The sequence below is a fragment of the Leptosomus discolor genome, chromosome 1 (assembly GCF_034619465.1).
Source record: "Leptosomus discolor isolate bLepDis1 chromosome 1, bLepDis1.hap2, whole genome shotgun sequence".
NCBI lineage: Eukaryota > Metazoa > Chordata > Aves > Leptosomiformes > Leptosomidae > Leptosomus > Leptosomus discolor.
The window spans coordinates 219,139,081-219,156,099 of NC_141391.1; the positions used below are offsets into that span (position 1 = coordinate 219,139,081).

The 17,019-nt window shown below is 63.0% G+C and overlaps 2 protein-coding genes and 1 pseudogene across 5 annotated transcripts; all 3 read left to right on the forward strand.

Annotated features, from left to right (window-relative positions):
- Nucleotides 1-2,416: 2,416 nt before the first annotated feature.
- ARSA (arylsulfatase A) lies at nt 2,417-13,771 on the forward strand. 2 transcript variants are annotated; one of them, XM_086481230.1, is made up of 9 exons: nt 2,417-2,508; nt 8,348-8,541; nt 8,813-9,053; nt 9,534-9,752; nt 10,225-10,394; nt 10,723-10,847; nt 11,024-11,151; nt 11,572-11,674; nt 11,790-13,771. In XM_086481230.1, exons 1-9 carry the CDS (start codon nt 2,470-2,472, stop codon nt 12,089-12,091), a joined length of 1,521 nt encoding a protein of 506 aa, XP_086337356.1. In that variant the 5' UTR covers nt 2,417-2,469; the 3' UTR covers nt 12,092-13,771. The 2 variants fall into 2 exon arrangements, with proteins under 2 accessions (XP_086337356.1, XP_086337349.1); XM_086481223.1 differs by lacking the exon at nt 2,417-2,508 and having other exon boundaries at nt 8,312-8,541.
- Nucleotides 2,564-4,984, forward strand: LOC147416422 (acrosin-like; annotated as a pseudogene). Its single transcript, XR_015184204.1, has 4 exons — nt 2,564-3,057; nt 3,396-3,682; nt 3,958-4,097; nt 4,592-4,984. The product of XR_015184204.1 is annotated as an acrosin-like (transcript).
- On the forward strand, nt 13,675-16,876 carry LOC104349430 (acrosin-like). Of its 2 annotated transcripts, none has more exons than XM_086481212.1 (5): nt 13,675-14,255; nt 14,572-14,772; nt 15,111-15,376; nt 15,667-15,812; nt 16,307-16,876. In XM_086481212.1, exons 1-5 carry the CDS (start codon nt 13,675-13,677, stop codon nt 16,697-16,699), a joined length of 1,587 nt encoding a protein of 528 aa, XP_086337338.1. In that variant the 3' UTR covers nt 16,700-16,876. The 2 variants fall into 2 exon arrangements, with proteins under 2 accessions (XP_086337338.1, XP_086337339.1); XM_086481213.1 differs by having other exon boundaries at nt 15,966-16,339.
- The last annotated feature ends 143 nt before the right edge of the window (nt 16,877-17,019 follow it).

Genomic DNA, 17,019 nt, shown 5'->3' on the forward strand with positions numbered 1-17,019 from the left:
CCGGTGAGACCACATCTGGAACGCTGTGCCCAGCTGTGGGCTCCCCCGTACAAGGAAGACATGGACATACCGGAGAGATTCCACCAAAGGGCCATTCTGATGATTAAGTGTCTGCACGCCAGGCTACGGCTGCATGTGCTGCTGGCACATTGGTCCCTCTCCTGGGGACACCCTAAGCTTCACACTTGTCTCCAGGGCCTGGCCCCATCGGGACAGAGACCTTCGCTCACTTCTAGCTCTGCCTATTGTCACCAGGTTGTTGTGGCGCTCTGCACAACCAGCAGACCAAGACAACACACGGGAGCTCTCCAAGCACCCAGAGGTACCCAATGTCCCTGGGACCCCATTTCACCGCACCCACCCCTCTACTAGTTGTAGCACTTTGAACACGGCCCAGAGCCTGCCCTGGGTGGAGCAGCTGCCCTGCAGCCACCCTGCGGCTGCCTGCGCTCCCCCTGTGCCCCGCAGATCCTTGCCCTTGTGGTTCGCAGCCCTCGAACTCCAGTGGGGGCTTCCCGTCCGCCCTGAGCCTCAGCCCTTCTCAGCCCTGGGCACCAGCCAGCCTCAGGGGCTTGCTCCCTTCCCCTCAGTGCCACGCAGCGTCCTGGAAATGCCACTTGTGCCACCAGTGCAGTATGGCGAGATTGGGCTGCAGCACAGGCCCCGAGGCAGCCTCGAGCAGGGTGAGGCAGCGCTGCAGGGGAGCGGCAGCGCTGCAGGGGAGCGCAGGGAGTGAGGCAGCGCTGCAGGGGAGTGCAGGGGTGCGGCAGCGCTGCAGGGGAGCTGCCTCTCCTCAGCGCAGCCCAGCTCGGGCTGCAGGGCCCAGCCTCGGCGAGCGCGGGACATGCAAGAACGCTGCTCCCCGGGGACAACCCAAGCTCCAGGGCTGTTTCCTGGCACGCGTGGAAAGGGGTGCTCTGCCCTCACCCCGCACCGACCCCAAGGTCGCCCTCCCTACTCCCCCAAGCCTTCCCCCTCCCCCCACTGCGAGCTCCCGCCCTCCCCCGGCCCTCGGCAGCCCCAAACCCCCGGGCAGCGGGACTGTGCCAACCAGGGTGTCCAGGGCTCCGGGGCGTCGCGCTGCCTCGGGGAGGCGGGGAGCGGGCAGGCACCTCCCGGGGCTGCCCGTGCCGCTGCGCTGCTCTGCCCGCAGCCCCGGCCGCGCCGCCCCTGCGGACGGAGCCCCGCGGCCCCGGGGAGGACAGACCCCAGGCGGGCCCGGAGCGGCTGGAGCGAGGCCGGGGCCGGGCCCCAGCGCCGGGCGGCGGCGTCTCCTGGCGGCGGCGGCGGGAACGGCACCGGGAACGGCACCGGGGGCGCGGCGGGGGCGCGGCGGGGGCGGCGGGGGCTGCGCGCGGAGGCACACTGGCATCCCCCCCCCCCCCACGGGGACTGCGCACCGACACGCGTGCACACACGCACTGCATACTAACACGCGTGGACACACTCTGCACACTGACATGCGTGCACACACTTTGTGCACCAACACGTCTGTACACATGCAGACTACACACGAGCGCTGCATGCCAACACACATGCAGACTACACACGAGTGCTGCATGCCAACACACACTCACACGAACACACCGATTAAGGCACGCACAGCTCACATGCACATTGTGAGCAGAGCAGAAGGCAGACACGCACTCACACCAAGTGCACGCATGCAGCCTGCCCACACACAGAGCACATGCCCCGCACACACACACATGCACTCCCCTGTGAACCGAACCTATGGTGTGCACACTCACAGACTCACCTGTACAGCTCAGCATGTGTACAGTGTGTGTCTGTGGTGGGTGTGTGTAGATGTAGAGTTCCCCCAGACTCTGAGTGCACCCACACATCGTGCACACATGGTGCAGGCACACGCAGAGGGCACCACACAAACCGACACACCAGCATGTGTGCACCCAGTTGTGCCTGCACGTTCATGCAGGGTGCACCCCGTGGGTCTGCTGGACTCATCCCACTCGCACATCATTGCTTGCCCACTGCGGTTGTGACCAGATGGCCTCTTCTACACCCAAACACACGCCTACTGCCTGTGGTAGTTATGTTCTTTGGTGTACGTGTTTTGGGAAGGACCTGGTGGCAAATGGCTGCGGAGACCAGGGGGCAGTGAACTTCCCAAAGGGGCCATGGTGTCACACTTGCTTTTCTCCTGCTGGCTGTGAGCAGGCAGCGCCTGAGCCTGCATGCCCTCATCCTGCAAGCAGAGCGTTCAGCGGGGGTCTGTCAGGGGTGTCCGATCCCAGCTTCTGCCTCCCCTCCTGCTTGGTAACCTCCCATGTTGCCCAGCTGTTCCCCCCCCCCCCCCAAGAGGTCATTGTTCCCGGCACCCGGAACCAGCGACTCTGTGACATCAGCCCCGTGGCCAGGGGTGCCACGGGCAACGCGGGTCCTGCGGGCAGTACGTCAGCTGCTGCTGCACTGTTGACAACGAGCCCTCGGTTCTCGCTGGCAGCAATGAATTTGCTCCTTCTCCTCGTCCTGCTGGCCCTGTGCCAGCCTGCACACGGCATGCGGGGCAACTGTGGGTAAGTGGGCCAAGGCTCTGGCAGGCAGCTGGGGCAGCCCTTATGGGGTTCACTGAGGCTGCCCGCTTGTCCCCCGTGGCCACACCACAGCTTCCCGAACCCCCTGCAGGAGCCTCAGTTCCCCGCCAGCACCCAGGCTGCTGGCACAACCCGTTGACAGGGCTAAAGCAGAAAGAGGGGCAGACAGGCGCACACCCCACGGGGTTCCCTGGCCCTGCCGTCCATGCAGCCCCTTGGGGGGAGGGAAGGCGGCTGACCTTCAGCCTCAACAGCAGCACAGCCGTCGAGCAGCACACTCATGAGTTTCTCCTTCCAGAGGGACCTGCGGGCTCCGGCCCATGGTGTCTCACTATGGCCCATCGCGCATCGTGGGTGGCACGGGTGCCCAGCCAGGGGCCTGGCCCTGGATTGTCAGCATCCAGAAACGCTGGAAAGCAGGCAGAGAGCACGTATGTGGAGGGACACTCGTCAGCCCGCAGTGGGTCCTCACAGCAGCCCACTGCTTCAGGAGGGCCAGGTAAGGAGGGCCAGGGAAAGGGGCTATCCCCACAGCACCATCAGGCGCCCTGTCCGCAGCGCCACGATCTCCTGCCATCCTGGTGCCTTGCAGTATGCCCGGTGCCGGGGCACTGGTGAGCCCAGCTGAGAGACTGCTCCGCAGAAGGCTGGGCTCATGCCACCGCTTCCTAGCAGCCTCCAGCTTGACGTTCCTGGTGCCCAAGGCGTGCTGTGGCAGTGGCACCCTCCACAGCGCTGCTTTCCTCCTTGCCTTGGGAAGCAGAAGGCAGGGAACCGTGGGGCTGCTGCAGCACGTGGCTCCGCTCCCTCTGACCACTCTCTCCATCTGCCTTCCAGGAACATGACAACGTGGCGCGTGGTGATCGGGGCCACCCGTTTGACTCGGCTGGGCCCTGAGACCCAAGTGCGCCGTATTAAGCAGCTGGTGGTTCACAAACACTACTGTAACGTCACGCAGAAAAATGACATCGCCTTGCTGGAACTGAACAAGCCTGTCCAGTGCAGCTACCATGTACAGCTGGCCTGCGTGCCCGATGACTCGCTCAGGGTGTCAGAGCTGAAAACCTGCTACATCAGCGGTTGGGGTGCCACCACGGCAAGATGTGAGTTCCCAAACTACTCGTGTCCCGAGGGCAAGCTCGGCACGCTGGGGAGGCGGGCTGGGCATCCTGGCAGCAGCGGTGGCGAAAGCCAGAGCTGGGCTGTGGGGACATACGGCCACGGAGGGATGGGCCTGAGCCATTAGCCAAAGCGGGACGGGATGAAAGGGCAAGCCCGGCACAAGGCCTCTGCAGGGGCAAAGGCGAGCCCTAGGGAAGGGCTTCAGCCACACAGGGGAGGAGAACTGGGAACAGAAGGGCTGCTGGCTGCTAACTCCTTTCTGTGCTCACAGCTGGAGGATCGCGTGCTGTCCTGCGGGAGGCCGAGGTCCCCCTCATCGATGCCAAGCTCTGCAACAGCAGCCGCTGGTACAGAGGGGCCATCCACCCCCACAACCTGTGTGCTGGCTATCCGCAGGGCGGCATCGACACCTGCCAGGTAGGAGCGTGCTCCACGCCAGCCCCCAGCAGCACAGGCAGCCCTGTCGCCAGCTCCCAAAAATCCCCCAGCGCGTGCTGTGCCTGGCAAGTCGCCCTCCTGCCGCTGGGTCCCCACCACTGTCGGGGCTCACCTCCCCTTCCCTGTCTGCAGGCCCTTGCCCAGCACCCGCCTTGTCCCAGAGCCCCGGCACTCTGCCCAGAAAGGCCACCCAGTGCTCTTGCCCTAGCCCAGAGCTCTGGATCCCAGTCCTGGCACGACCCCCTTCCACACATTCAGGATCCACTGAGGCAGAGAGGAGAGTGTGCCCAACCTTGCAGGCCCACCAGCCCCTCCCAGACAAGGTCCTGCAGGCTCCAGCACCTGAGCAGAGCCTTTCTGGGCAGTGGGTACAGCTCTGGCAGGTGCCGGGAGAGAGAAGGAGCCCGCCACAGTGCTGCCAGGGGCCACCCAACAACACCGTAACCGTCTGACTCTCCTCCGCTCTGCTGCAGGGGGACAGCGGTGGTCCTCTCGTCTGCAAAGACAACCACGCTGACTACTTCTGGCTCGTGGGGGTGACCAGCTGGGGGACAGGCTGCGCGAGAGCCAAGCGGCCCGGAGTCTACACCTCCACACAGCACTTCTATGACTGGATCCTGGCGCATATGGGACTGCACCCACCAATAAGGCCTACTCCAACAGTGGAGGCGTGGAGTCATTTTCTCACCACCTCAACCCCTGTGCAGACGCCAAGGCCGATACCAACACAGCCGGGCAGGTTGAGCTCCTGCCCGTTTCCGTCGCAGAAGCTGGTGGAGTTCTTTACTCAGCTGCAGGAGCTCCTGGTGGAGTTCTTTACTCGGGCGCAGGAGCTCCTGCAGGTCCTAAGGGGGAAACAGCCTTGAGCAGCAGGATGATCCAGTGCAGGCTGCGGTGTAGCATGACCACCTCCTTCTGGGGCAACACCTGCTGACCAAAGGCAACCTCGGTGCCAAGGGCCTGCTCTGTCCCACCCACACTCCCCTGAGCAGACAAATGCTGAAGTTAGTTCTTGAAATAAAGTTGACAGTTTTCACAGCAAACTGTGCTTCGGTCCAATTCCGTCTCCTGGGCAAGGCAAGGACTCCCGTGCCCGGCGTCTGTGGGAAGAGGCTGCGGGCAGACAAGTCGGGCACAAAGGGGAAGCGTCACTCCAAAGGGTGAAACTGTGCCTTGTTCGAGAGGAGGGTGCTTGGAGGCCCCATGGGATGGAGAAGACGGGCCCATTGAGGCCAGCAAGAGGACAGGGGAACATAACGTGCCACGCAGACAACTGTGGGGGTGCGCCTTAAGGCACACAAGCTGATGCTTAGGGCCTGGCGTAAGCCTTATCTCACTGAACAGACCATGGGAGACTCGTGAGTGTGGCAAGATAACTGGCTGCCTGTGGAAAACCGAGTGAGAAGCTGATGGGAGTTACAGTCCATGAGGAAGAGATGGATTTCATGCATACCTCAGGGGGATTGATGTGAGAGGTGGCCGGACTTCACAGGTAACTGAAGGAAGAGTTGGGTTCAGTTTGGGGAGAGCAATCTGACAGGGACAGCAGTACCCAGGAAACCGCACCAGCGACGCCATGGAAGTCCAAGGTGATCCAGCTAACGGCACCTGAAGCACCAAATCTGTTCACAGAGGGGGCAAACCTGGCAGCAAGGGGGAAAAAATACCCGTGGGTAGGTCACTTGCTTGGGAGGAGACAAGGGCGGAGAAAAGGGGGGGGGTCAGGAAGATGAGGGGGATGTGTAAGTGTGGAGAGAAGGGGGGGATCGAGGAGCCAGGTGCACATAAACAAACTGCTGGTTGCTCTGCTTGCATGACTGAGCCCTGTGCCTAATCACCACAGTGCGTCCGATCTTCTTTTGGAGAGCGCTTCCAGCTCCTTTGGTGTGCGGCCCCACTCTGCACCCGGGGCGCGGGTGGGTCCAGAGGCCTGGCTGTAGCAAGGGCAGAAAGGAACACAGGCCATCGGGACCCAGCAGCTGGAAAGAGTGAGTGTCCCGGGCCAGCTAGTGGTGGGAGTGCTCTGTGTGTGTGCAAGTCACTGCTGAACCCGAAACTGCATCAGCTTACGAGCAGGAGCAGACACAGATCCGCAAAGACCCAAGGTCTGCGCCACTTACTGGGTAAGCAGCTTGACATTCAGCCACATGTTTTAATTGAACTTAATTCCCGTGCTAATATTTAGGGGACCCCTGAACATTCTGTGCTTGTGAACCTAGGGAGCGATGTGTGTGCATGGCTCACTGTTGCACCCATGCAAACGCAGAGCCCTCCAACGCCCCCCATGCCCGTGAGCCGCTCACACGGACACGGCCAATCGCAGCCACCCCTTCCTGCCCCTGCCCAGCCCGCACACATCTTTCCTCATGTGCTCCCGCACCACTGCAGCACCCACTTGGGCCTCTTGTGCCCCGCCGGCCGAGCGGACACTTTCTATCCGTGTGTCCCACCTGCACCCGCCAGTGGCTGGGCAGGTCAGGGCACTCGCGCTGGGCCTTGCTGCCTTTTCTGCAGCCACGTTACCTGCACACAGCGTGCGTGGTCCTGCACCTCCTGCCCTGCTCCTTGTCTGGCCTCAGAAATTCTGTCCCCGCACTGTGCCCCCCCAGAGCTCGGAGCCCTGGCCGTTCTCCTCTCAGTGTCCCAACTGCCAGCCCCCAGTGACCTGATCGAGGTGGCCAGGCACCGCACGGCAAGCACTGCCATCCCTCTGAGCAAAGTGGGCTCCAGGAATTCTGCGGCAGCTTCACCCCCTCCGCAGCACCAGCCTCCTCGCTCTGCCTTTTGGCCCTGAGCAATCAATGCCATCGATGGCAGCAGCAGCAGCAGCCCCAGCATCCTCCTTGGGCCAGGGGCCAGGGGCTAGGAGCCGTCAGGAGGCCTGGGACTAGGCATGCAGGCAGGCCAGGGGCTGCGGGGACAGTCTGGACCAGGGAGGGCAGGGAGCAATGGAGGGCAGAGTTCACCGGCACACTAGAAAGCGGCTGTAAAAGTGGGATGGGTCTGAAGAAATGCTGACTAGTAGTAATGGGAAAATCCAGAACAGCCTGATCATGCAGGCTGGATGCAGGACACAGGCGCACCGGCATAAGAACATCCAGACTAGGACATTAGCCAGTCCTACTCCTGCCTTGTCTTTGGGCTGAAAGTCCTCCCCTCTGCCTGCTGTGTGCTTAATCCTAGACCACCGCCACAGTGCCTGTGCTGTGCCCCACCTCTGGTCTTGCTTTAATCACACTTTGGCTGAACTGAACAGGTTGACGTCTTCAGGATATTCAACCTCAATTCCTTCCTGTGCCTGCCTTGCGATGCTTCTCCGGTTTCCGAAAGCAGACACAGCCTTTGTGCAGAATCTCCCTTTTTCTCCCTCATTCTCCTTATCACTCCCTTCCAGCAGAGAACTGCTGTTGCCCTTTGCACTGTCCCTTCCCTGCTCCGATTACAGGCCACTGATCTGCAGGATACAGGCTCCTACGTTCAGGCACGAGGAGCAGCGCCCGAGCCTGCCACCGCTGTGTGAAAACAGAATTGGCGCGGCAAGCGCCCAGGCTCCCCCGGGACCCAGCCTGCCCCGGGACCCAGCCTGCCCCAAACGACGCCCGCCACGCTCTCTGCCTATCCCAGGGGTCGGGCACCCCGCGCCCACCCGGGGAGCAGCAGCTCCCTTCGCTCTGCCAGACGGCGGGAGGCCGGAGCAGCGGCCTAGCCGGGCCGCGGGAGGGGGCAGGGGGCGCCCATCCGAGACCCCCGGCCCCGGCGGAGAGGCCCGCCGAGGTGCACGTCTCCTCCCGGGGCAGCCCCACGGTTTCCCGGCCTCAGCCCCGGTGCGGCCGGAGCAGGCCGGGCTGCCGGCGGCCGCGGGGCTCCTCCCCCCCCGGGACCGGGGCCGGACGCGGGGGCCGCGTCCGCAGCCCCGAAGGCCGGGCGCGGCGCTCAGGGGGCGGCTGCGGGGACCGGGCCCGGCGAGACCCCGCCGAGGGCGGCCCCGGCCGGACCGCAACTCCCAGCGCGCCCCGCGGCTGAGCTCCGCCGCCCGGGAGGGGCCGGCCCTGCCCGGGCAGGGCCGTGACGGGGCCGCGGGGCCGCCGCCGCGCGGAGGATCGCTCCGGGCCTGGGCGGTGGGAAGGCAGCGCCGTGCCCCGCGCTGAGCGCTCGTACCGGCGGGCTGCGGGGCCGCCCCGGGCGGCAGCGCCATGGGGCCCCGGGACCGGGGCCTGCCGTGGGCCCTGCTGCTGCTGGCCTCGCACGGAGCGGCCGGTGCCCCCCCCAGCTTCGTCCTGCTACTGGCGGACGACTTGGGCTTCGGGGACCTGGGCTGCTACGGGCACCCGTCCTCCGGCACGCCCACCCTGGACCGGATGGCTGCCCAGGGGCTGCGGTTCACCAGCTTCTACAGCAGCTCCCCGGTGTGCAGCCCGTCCCGGTACGTCCTGGGGCTGGCGGGCGCTGCAGGGCCGCGGGCGGGAGCCGCGGTGCCGGGGGGGAGCGGGCGGGGTGAGGGGGGGAGCCTGGCGCGTCCCGGGAGGCCCGAAGGCCCTTCTGCCGCGTGGGGGGCCCGGCGGGCCGCGGCGGCCGTGAGGCCGGGGAGCCGAGCTGCCGGTGCCGGGAGCAAGGCGCCCTCAGCGGACGTGGGCACCGCGGCCTGCGCAGCGCCCAGGGCCATGCCGCCCCTTCTCTCTCCCGACTCTCCGCAGGGCGGCCCTGCTGACGGGCCGGTTCCAGATGCGCTCCGGGGTCTACCCCGGCGTGTTCGACCCGGGCTCCCGGGGGGGCCTGCCGCTGGCCGAGGTCACCATCGCAGAGGTGCTGAAGGCTGAGGGCTACGCCACGGCCATGGTTGGCAAGTGGCACCTGGGCCTGGGCGCTAATGGCTCCTTCCTGCCCATCCACCAGGGCTTTGACCACTTCCTGGGTGTGCCCTACTCCCACGACCAGGTGAGAGGCCTGGCGAGCCCTGAAGGGCATCCCGGGGCTGTCGGGGAGAGCACCTGAGAGACGGAGCTTGCTTGAGAGCCTGCAGGCCGGGTTGGTGCTGACCTGGGCAGACGGGCGTGGGCGGTGGCAGGCCGGGAGGTGGGTGCTGGTGGGGAAGGCCCATCCCTGAGGAGCTGGCGTGATAGGGCAGTTCTGCAGGGCGCGGGTGGCAGTTGTTCGTGGGGACATGGGCTCTTTGTCAAGGGAGGGAGGGTCAGCTGCTGGGCTACAAAGAGATGTCTGAATTGCTGCCAGGAGAAAATGGGGTTGGGGCAGCACAGTCCTTGGACTGTTCGAGGGTGGTCATGGACCCCTGGGCTTCTGGGAGCTGCCACCCAAAGGGTGCGTGTAGGAGCTGGTGATGGGCTGCTGTGAGACTCTTTGCTCTCCTCCCTGTCCTGCAACACAGATAACAGACAAGGTGTCCTTTGCTCTCTCCAGGGCCCCTGCCAGAATCTCACCTGCTTCCCACCTGACATCAAGTGTTTTGGGACTTGTGACCAAGGCTTAGTGCCAGTCCCACTGCTCTGGAACCAGAGCATCGTGCAGCAGCCGGTCTCATTCCCTGATCTGGTGCCGCTCTACAACAAGTTCTCCCGGGACTTCATCGCCGACTGTGCCCGACGAGGCGTCCCCTTCCTGCTCTACTATGCGTCCCACGTAGGAGAGGGGGAGGGCTGATCGGGGCTCAAGGGTGGGGCAGAGAGCCTCTGCCCGGTGGGGAGAGCAGGGAAGCCTCTCGGCTGCTGCAGCCCCAGGACTGTGCTGAGCAGTCCGTACCTGCCCCTGGATGACTGGGGGTTGCTGTTCCCACGCCCGGGTCTTGGGGCAGCACCATTCTGACGATGTTCTTGGGCTGCTTCTTTCAGGAGCTCTGCCCGCTTCTCTGGGCCAGGAGTCCACCTGGGAAAACTTCCCACTCTGGGGCTCCACATCCTCTCTTGGGGCTCGGCTGCTGTGTGACATTTCTGAGAAATGCTTCTGAAGCTTGGGGACAAGCCTTCTCTCATCTTGTGGATATTGTCATGTGTCTCCGTGTCCTAGCTAGGGTGCTGGCTGTCCCCGGGTGAGGTGGGAACCAGATGCAGCCCTGGTGGAGTTTGTGCAGTAGTCTTCTCTGCCCTTTCCCCAGCACACACACTACCCCCAATTTGCAAGCCAGGAGTATGCAGGGCGGTCGCGGCGTGGGCCATTTGGTGATGCGCTGTTGGAGTTTGATGGCTCGGTGGAACAGCTGCTGCAGGCGCTGCAGGAAAATGGTCTCGCAAACACGACCTTGGTGTTTTTCACCTCCGACAACGGGTGAGTGGGCTCAGCAGGGAGGACTTTGTCACTGGTGAGCTTCTGCTGCCATGGTGTGGGGGGACTGGAATGAGGCGTTGGTTGGCTGGGGCAAAAGGGACATGGTGTGGCATTGCCTGGTGAGGCCCCGGTGACCTGAAGTGAGGCAAGAGGTGGCTGCTGCTCTGGGGAGGACCCAGTGCAGTTCTTGTTCCTGTGACTCTGCCCTGCCTCATGGGCAGAACCTCACAGAGTGTGTCTCTCTCTTGTCATGACCCTGTTGGCAGCATCAGGGAAGGGGTAGCGTGAACCTGTGAAACTGATGATAGGTGGTTCTTCCCTCTCGTAGCCCCTCCACCATGCGGATGGCACGTGGAGGCAGCTCTGGCCTTCTGAAGTGTGGGAAGGGCACAACGTATGAAGGTGGCATGCGGGAACCAGCAGTGGCTTATTGGCCAGGCCGTATCACTCCAGGTGAGACTCGATGCTGCTCGTGCCTTTTGTGTGCTGGTGCCCACCGAGGCAGGGCTGTCATGGCAGCTGGGCTGCCCCAGGACAAGTAGAGGGCAGGAGAGAAGTGAGGATGGCAGGGATGGGATCAGGGTCAGGTGCCTGAACATTTCCTTGTGCCTTGCTGTGGTGGGTTACAGGAGTGACGCATGAGCTGGCAAGCACCCTGGACATCCTGCCAACACTGACTTCTCTGGCTGGAGCAGCTCTTCCCAAAGTTGCCCTGGATGGCTATGACCTGAGTCCCGTGCTGTTTGGGTCAGGGAAGGTAAGTCCAGCGGGCCAGGTGTTGTGTGTGCAGGCTGGGTGTGGGAATGGAGCTGTGTGCCTGGTGAGCAGAACCAGCTGGGAGTCAGGGGGGATCCGTGAGCTGGGACCTGTTGTCTGGCCCGGGTCATGCCATGCAGGTCCTGGGCTTCGCCAGGCTGCTCTGCTCTAACAGCTGCGACCTGTTGCCGAGCCAAACCCCGGTGGCTGCAGTGGATGGACAGAGCCCCAGTAGCTGTGAGCAGGGAGCAAACGGTGCTGCTGCTGCTGCTGCTTGTCAGCTTCCCCCCTCTCTGGCCATGTTCTGGCTGTAGTAGCGGGGCTTCTGTGTGACTGCCTGGAGTCTCTGCCTGGTCCTGTTCCAGGCTCTTCTTCAGCCTCGTGGCTGCAGAGGTGAGCTTAGCTGTGCTGCTTCCCACAGAGTCCCCGTCAAACAATGTTCTTCTACCCGCCGTCCCCTGATCCACTGCACGGCCCCTTCGCTGTCAGGCTTGGGAAGTACAAGGCCCATTACTTCACACAAGGTTAGTGCTGACTCCTCTCCTCTGCACAGGCAGTTGTGTGAGGTCCCGTAGGGTTTTGCAGACCAGAGCTCAAAGAGCAGAAACAGTTAGTTATGCCTGTGGATTTCTTTTGCAGGTTCCTTTCACAGCGATATGACCCCAGACCAGGCCTGCCACGGGCTGACCCCGCTCACCCCTCACTTGCCCCCACTGCTCTTTGACCTGGAGTCAGACCCAGCTGAGAACTACAATCTGCTGCAGAGCGGTGCAGGGCCAGAGGTTCTGCAAGTCCTGAAGGAGATCAAACTGCAGAAAGTGGTTTTTGAACAGCGCATGGAGTTTGGGGAAAGCCAGATCAGGAAGGGCAGGGATCCCGCCCTGCAGCCCTGCTGCATACCAAACTGCACTCCTAAGCCTTCCTGCTGCCATTGCTCCTAGCCTCTCGCTGCTCCATCCCCTTCAACTGCTCCGCACTGGAATCCTATCCCAAACCCACCAGGCCTCCCCTACCCCCAACTAACCAAGCTAGCCTTAGAGCTGCCCTTCAGCTTTGGCTCATGGCCTCTCTGACTAATGGAGTGCTGGGGGAGCCATCTGTGGGCTGGGGAGATTGCCAGCCCTGCCTGGCGTGCAGGTCAGGGGACCCTGTGCTCGGTGTTGGAAGTTCAAGCTGAGTCCTCTTGAGAGAAACCCTGACTTGTTCAGGGAGGGACCCGTGCTAGAATGTCATCTCCAGAGCCAGAACAGCTCCTTTCAGACCATGATCAGGAGGAAGCACAGGGCATGCCCCAGTGTCCAGGAACCCAACTCAGCTGGAGGCACGCTGCGCACCCCTGGGTGGGAACAGAGCTGGCAGCTGCAGCACCATCAGGGGCCGAGAGCACAGCAAGAGGAGGATGGGATGGATGGTCCTGGCAGCTTCAGAGGCAGGACCTTGTGCAGCTTGTGCAACGGAGACACGCCCAGGTGGGAAGCAGCTCGGGGTATGCATGCTCAAGCACCCCCAAGCCCTTCATGACTCCAGGAGCTGGAGGGGTGGCCAGTGGTTGGCAGGCCTGGTCCTCTTGTAAGGTCTGTGGATGCTGGGGCTGATCAGTTGGGTAGGCAGCAGCCACATGCCATTCACAGACTGGAAGGGTCTCTCTCCTCCTGCTCGTGAGCTGGTGCAGCTTCAGGGTCACTAGAGAATGCACACGCACACAACGCTCCCACTACTAGCTGGCTCGGGACACTCACTCTTTCCAGCTGCTGGGTCCCGATGGCCTGTGTTCCTTTCTGCCCTTGCTACAGCCAGGCCTCTGGACCCACCCACACCCCGGGTGCAGAGTGGGGCCGCACACCAAAGGAGCTGGAAGCGCTCTCCAAAAGAAGATCGGACGCACTGTGGTGATTAGGCGCAGGGCTCAGTCACGCAAGCAGAGCAACCAGCAGTTTGTTTATGTGCGCCTGGCTCCTCGATCCCCCCTTCTCTCCACACGCATCCTCCTCATCTTCCTGACCCCCCCTTTTCTCCGCCCTTGTCTCCTCCCAAGCAAGGAACCTCACCCCGGTTATTTGGCAGGATGGCAGCAGGAAGCTCTCTTCCAAGCCGCTGCTTTCTCCCCTCCGGGGACCTAGCCCTGCTCAGCAAATGCAACACACGTGGCTGGCTGCTGCTGTGCTCCCATGACTGCCCTGCGCTCCAGCGTGTGAGCAAGGCAAGGCTCCGCCATGCAGCTGCAGAAGGCGGACTGGTGAGATGATGCTGGTATATGGTTTCCCAAAGCCATAGAGAACGACATCTGCGACTGAGAGCAGGAGCGTCCTTCTCTGCCTGGAGCTTAAACCTGCTTGTCCTTGGCCACATGTGCCTGCTGCCACATTGCCCTTGTCAGGGTTGGCCCAGAAGAGCAATAGAACCCATAGACAGCAAGGACATGAAGCCTGCCAGGCGGTGTTGCTGTGGCCGACACAGCTAGCGTGGACTGTGCTGCATCTGAGTTTCATTGTGCTTTGTGCAGGAAGGTTGGCCCTGCTTGGGGATGCCTGGCTTATTTGGCTTGCACATCACTGCTTGCCACCGCGGCTGTAACCAGACAGGCTCTTCCATGCCCAAACACACGCCTACTGCCTGTAGTAGTTATGTTCTCTGGTGTACGTGTTTTGGGAAGGACCTGGTGGCAAATGGCTGCAGAGACCAGGGGGCAGTGAACTTCCCAAAGGGGCCATGGTGCCACACTTGCTTTTCTCCTGCTGGCTGTGAGCAGGCAGCGCCTGAGCCTGCACGCCCTCATCCTGCAAGCAGAGCGTTCAGCGGGGGTCTGTCAGGGGTGTCCGATCCCAGCTTCTGCCTCCCCTCCTGCTTGGTAACCTCCCATGTTGCCCAGCTGTTCCCCCCCCCCCAAGAGGTCATTGTTCCCGGCACCCGGAACCAGCGACTCTGTGACATCAGCCCCGTGGCCAGGGGCACCACGGGCAACGCGGGTCCTGTGGGCAGTACGTCAGCTGCTGCTGCACTGTTGACAACGAGCCCTCGGTTCTCGCTGGCAGCAATGAATTTGCTCCTTCTCCTCGTCCTGCTGGCCCTGTGCCAGCCTGCACACGGCATGCGGGGCAACTGTGGGTAAGTGGGCCAAGGCTCTGGCAGGCAGCTGGGGCAGCCCTTATGGGGTTCACTGAGGCTGCCCGCTTGTCCCCCGTGGCCACACCACAGCTTCCCGAACCCCCTGCAGGAGCCTCAGTTCCCCGCCAGCACCCAGGCTGCCGGCACAACCCGTTGACAGGGCTAAAGCAGAAAGAGGGGCAGACAGGCGCACACCCCACGGGGTTCCCTGGCCCTGCCGTCCATGCAGCCCCTTGGGGGGAGGGAAGGCGGCTGACCTTCAGCCTCAACAGCAGCACAGCCGTCGAGCAGCACACTCATGAGTTTCTCCTTCCAGAGGGACCTGCGGGCTCCGGCCCATGGTGTCTCACTATGGCCCATCGCGCATCGTGGGTGGCACGGGTGCCCAGCCAGGGGCCTGGCCCTGGATTGTCAGCATCCAGAAACGCTGGAAAGCAGGCAGAGGGCACGTATGTGGAGGGACACTCGTCAGCCCGCAGTGGGTCCTCACAGCAGCCCACTGCTTCAGGAGGGCCAGGTAAGGAGGGCCAGGGAAAGGGGCTATCCCCACAGCACCATCAGGCGCCCTGTCCGCAGCGCCACGATCTCCTGCCATCCTGGTGCCTTGCAGTATGCCCGGTGCCGGGGCACTGGTGAGCCCAGCTGAGAGACTGCTCCGCAGAAGGCTGGGCTCATGCCACCGCTTCCTAGCAGCCTCCAGCTCGACGTTCCTGGTGCCCAAGGCGTGCTGTGGCAGTGGCACCCTCCACAGCGCTGCTTTCCTCCTTGCCTTGGGAAGCAGAAGGCAGGGAACCGTGGGGCTGCTGCAGCACGTGGCTCCGCTCCCTCTGACCACTCTCTCCATCTGCCTTCCAGGAACATGACAACGTGGCGCGTGGTGATCGGGGCCACCCGTTTGACTCGGCTGGGCCCTGAGACCCAAGTGCGCCGTATTAAGCAGCTGGTGGTTCACAAACACTACTGTAACGTCACGCAGAAAAATGACATCGCCTTGCTGGAACTGGACCAGCCTGTCCAGTGCAGCTACCACGTACAGCTGGCTTGTGTGCCTGACACCTCACTCAGGGTGTCAGAGCTGAAAGCCTGCTACATCAGTGGTTGGGGTGCCACGAAGGCAAGATGTGAGTTCCCAAACTACTCATGTCCCGAGGGCAAGCTTGGCACGCTGGGGAGGCGAGCTGGGCTTCGTGGCAGCAGCAGTGGCGAAAGCCAGAGCTGGGCTGTGGGGACATACGGCCACGGAGGGATGGGCCTGAGCCATTAGCCAAAGCGGGACGGGATGAAAGGGCAAGCCCGGCACAAGGCCTCTGCAGGGGCAAAGGCGAGCCCTAGGGAAGGGCTTCAGCCACACAGGGGAGGAGAACTGGGAACAGAAGGGCTGCTGGCTGCTAACTCCTTTCTGTGCTCACAGCTGGAGGATCGCGTGCTGTCCTGCGGGAGGCCGAGGTCCCCCTCATCGATGCCAAGCTCTGCAACAGCAGCCGCTGGTACAGAGGGGCCATCCACCCCCACAACCTGTGTGCTGGCTATCCGCAGGGCGGCATCGACACCTGCCAGGTAGGAGCGTGCTCCACGCCAGCCCCCAGCAGCACAGGCAGCCCTGTCGCCAGCACCCAAAAATCCCCCAGCGCGTGCTGTGCCTGGCAAGTCGCCCTCCCGCCGCTGGGTCCCCACCACTGTCAGGGCTCACCTCCCCTTCCCTGTCTGCAGGCCCTTGCCCAGCACCCGCCTTGTCCCAGAGCCCCGGCACTCTGCCCAGAAAGGCCACCCAGTGCTCTTGCCCTAGCCCAGAGCTCTGGATCCCAGTCCTGGCACAACCCCCTTCCACACATTCAGGATCCACTGGGGCAGAGAGGAGAGTGTGCCCAACCTTGCAGGCCCACCAGCCCCTCCCAGACAAGGTCCTGCAGGCTCCAGCACCTGAGCAGAGCCTTTCTGGGCAGTGGGTACAGCTCTGGCAGGTGCCGGGAGAGAGAAGGAGCCCGCCACAGTGCTGCCAGGGGCCACCCAACAACACCGTAACCGTCTGACTCTCCTCCGCTCCGCTGCAGGGGGACAGCGGTGGTCCTCTCGTCTGCAAAGACAACCACGCTGACTACTTCTGGCTCGTGGGGGTGACCAGCTGGGGGACAGGCTGCGCGAGACCCAAGCGGCCCGGAGTCTACACCTCCACGCAGCACTTCTATGACTGGATCCTGGCGCATATGGGACTGCACCCACCAATAAGGCCTACTCCAACAGTGGAGGCGTGGAGTCATTTTCTCACCACCTCAACTCCTGTGCAGACGCCAAGGCCGATACCAACACAGCCGGGCAGGTTGAGCTCCTGCCCGTTTCCATCGCAGAAGCTGGTGGAGTTCTTTACTCAGCTGCAGGAGCTCCTGGTGGAGTTCTTGAGTCGGCTGCAGGAGCTCCTGCAGGTCCTAAGGGGGAAACGGCCTTGAGCAGCAGGATGATCCAGTGCAGGCTGCGGTGTAGCATGACCACCTCCTTCTGGGGCAACACCTGCTGACCAAAGGCAGCCTCGGTGCCAAGGGCCTGCTCTGTCCCACCCACACTCCCCTGAGCAGACAAATGCTGAAGTTAGTTCTTGAAATAAAGTTGACAGTTTTCACAGCAAACCGTGCTTCGATCCAATTCCGTCTCCTGGGCAAGGCAAGGACTCCCGTGCCCAGCGTCTATGGGAAGAGGCTGCGGGCAGACAAGTCGGGCACAAAGGGGAAGCGTCACTCCAAAGGGTGAAACTGTGCCTTGTTCAAGAGGA

What these genes read in the sequence shown, in the direction of transcription:
- LOC104349430 (XM_086481212.1), top strand. Translation starts at nt 13,675, where the DNA reads ATGCCTGGCTTATTTGGCTTGCACATCACTGCTTGCCACCGCGGCTGT. An exon ending in GGCATGCGGGGCAACTGTGG is followed by an intron (nt 14,256 to 14,571) that starts GTAAGTGGGCCA and finishes TTCTCCTTCCAG; the next exon opens with AGGGACCTGCGGGCTCCGGC. An exon ending in CACTGCTTCAGGAGGGCCAG is followed by an intron (nt 14,773 to 15,110) that starts GTAAGGAGGGCC and finishes TCTGCCTTCCAG; the next exon opens with GAACATGACAACGTGGCGCG.
- ARSA (XM_086481230.1), top strand. Translation starts at nt 2,470, where the DNA reads ATGAATTTGCTCCTTCTCCTCGTCCTGCTGGCCCTGTGC. An exon ending in CCGGTGTGCAGCCCGTCCCG is followed by an intron (nt 8,542 to 8,812) that starts GTACGTCCTGGG and finishes GACTCTCCGCAG; the next exon opens with GGCGGCCCTGCTGACGGGCC. An exon ending in TTTTTCACCTCCGACAACGG is followed by an intron (nt 10,395 to 10,722) that starts GTGAGTGGGCTC and finishes TCCCTCTCGTAG; the next exon opens with CCCCTCCACCATGCGGATGG.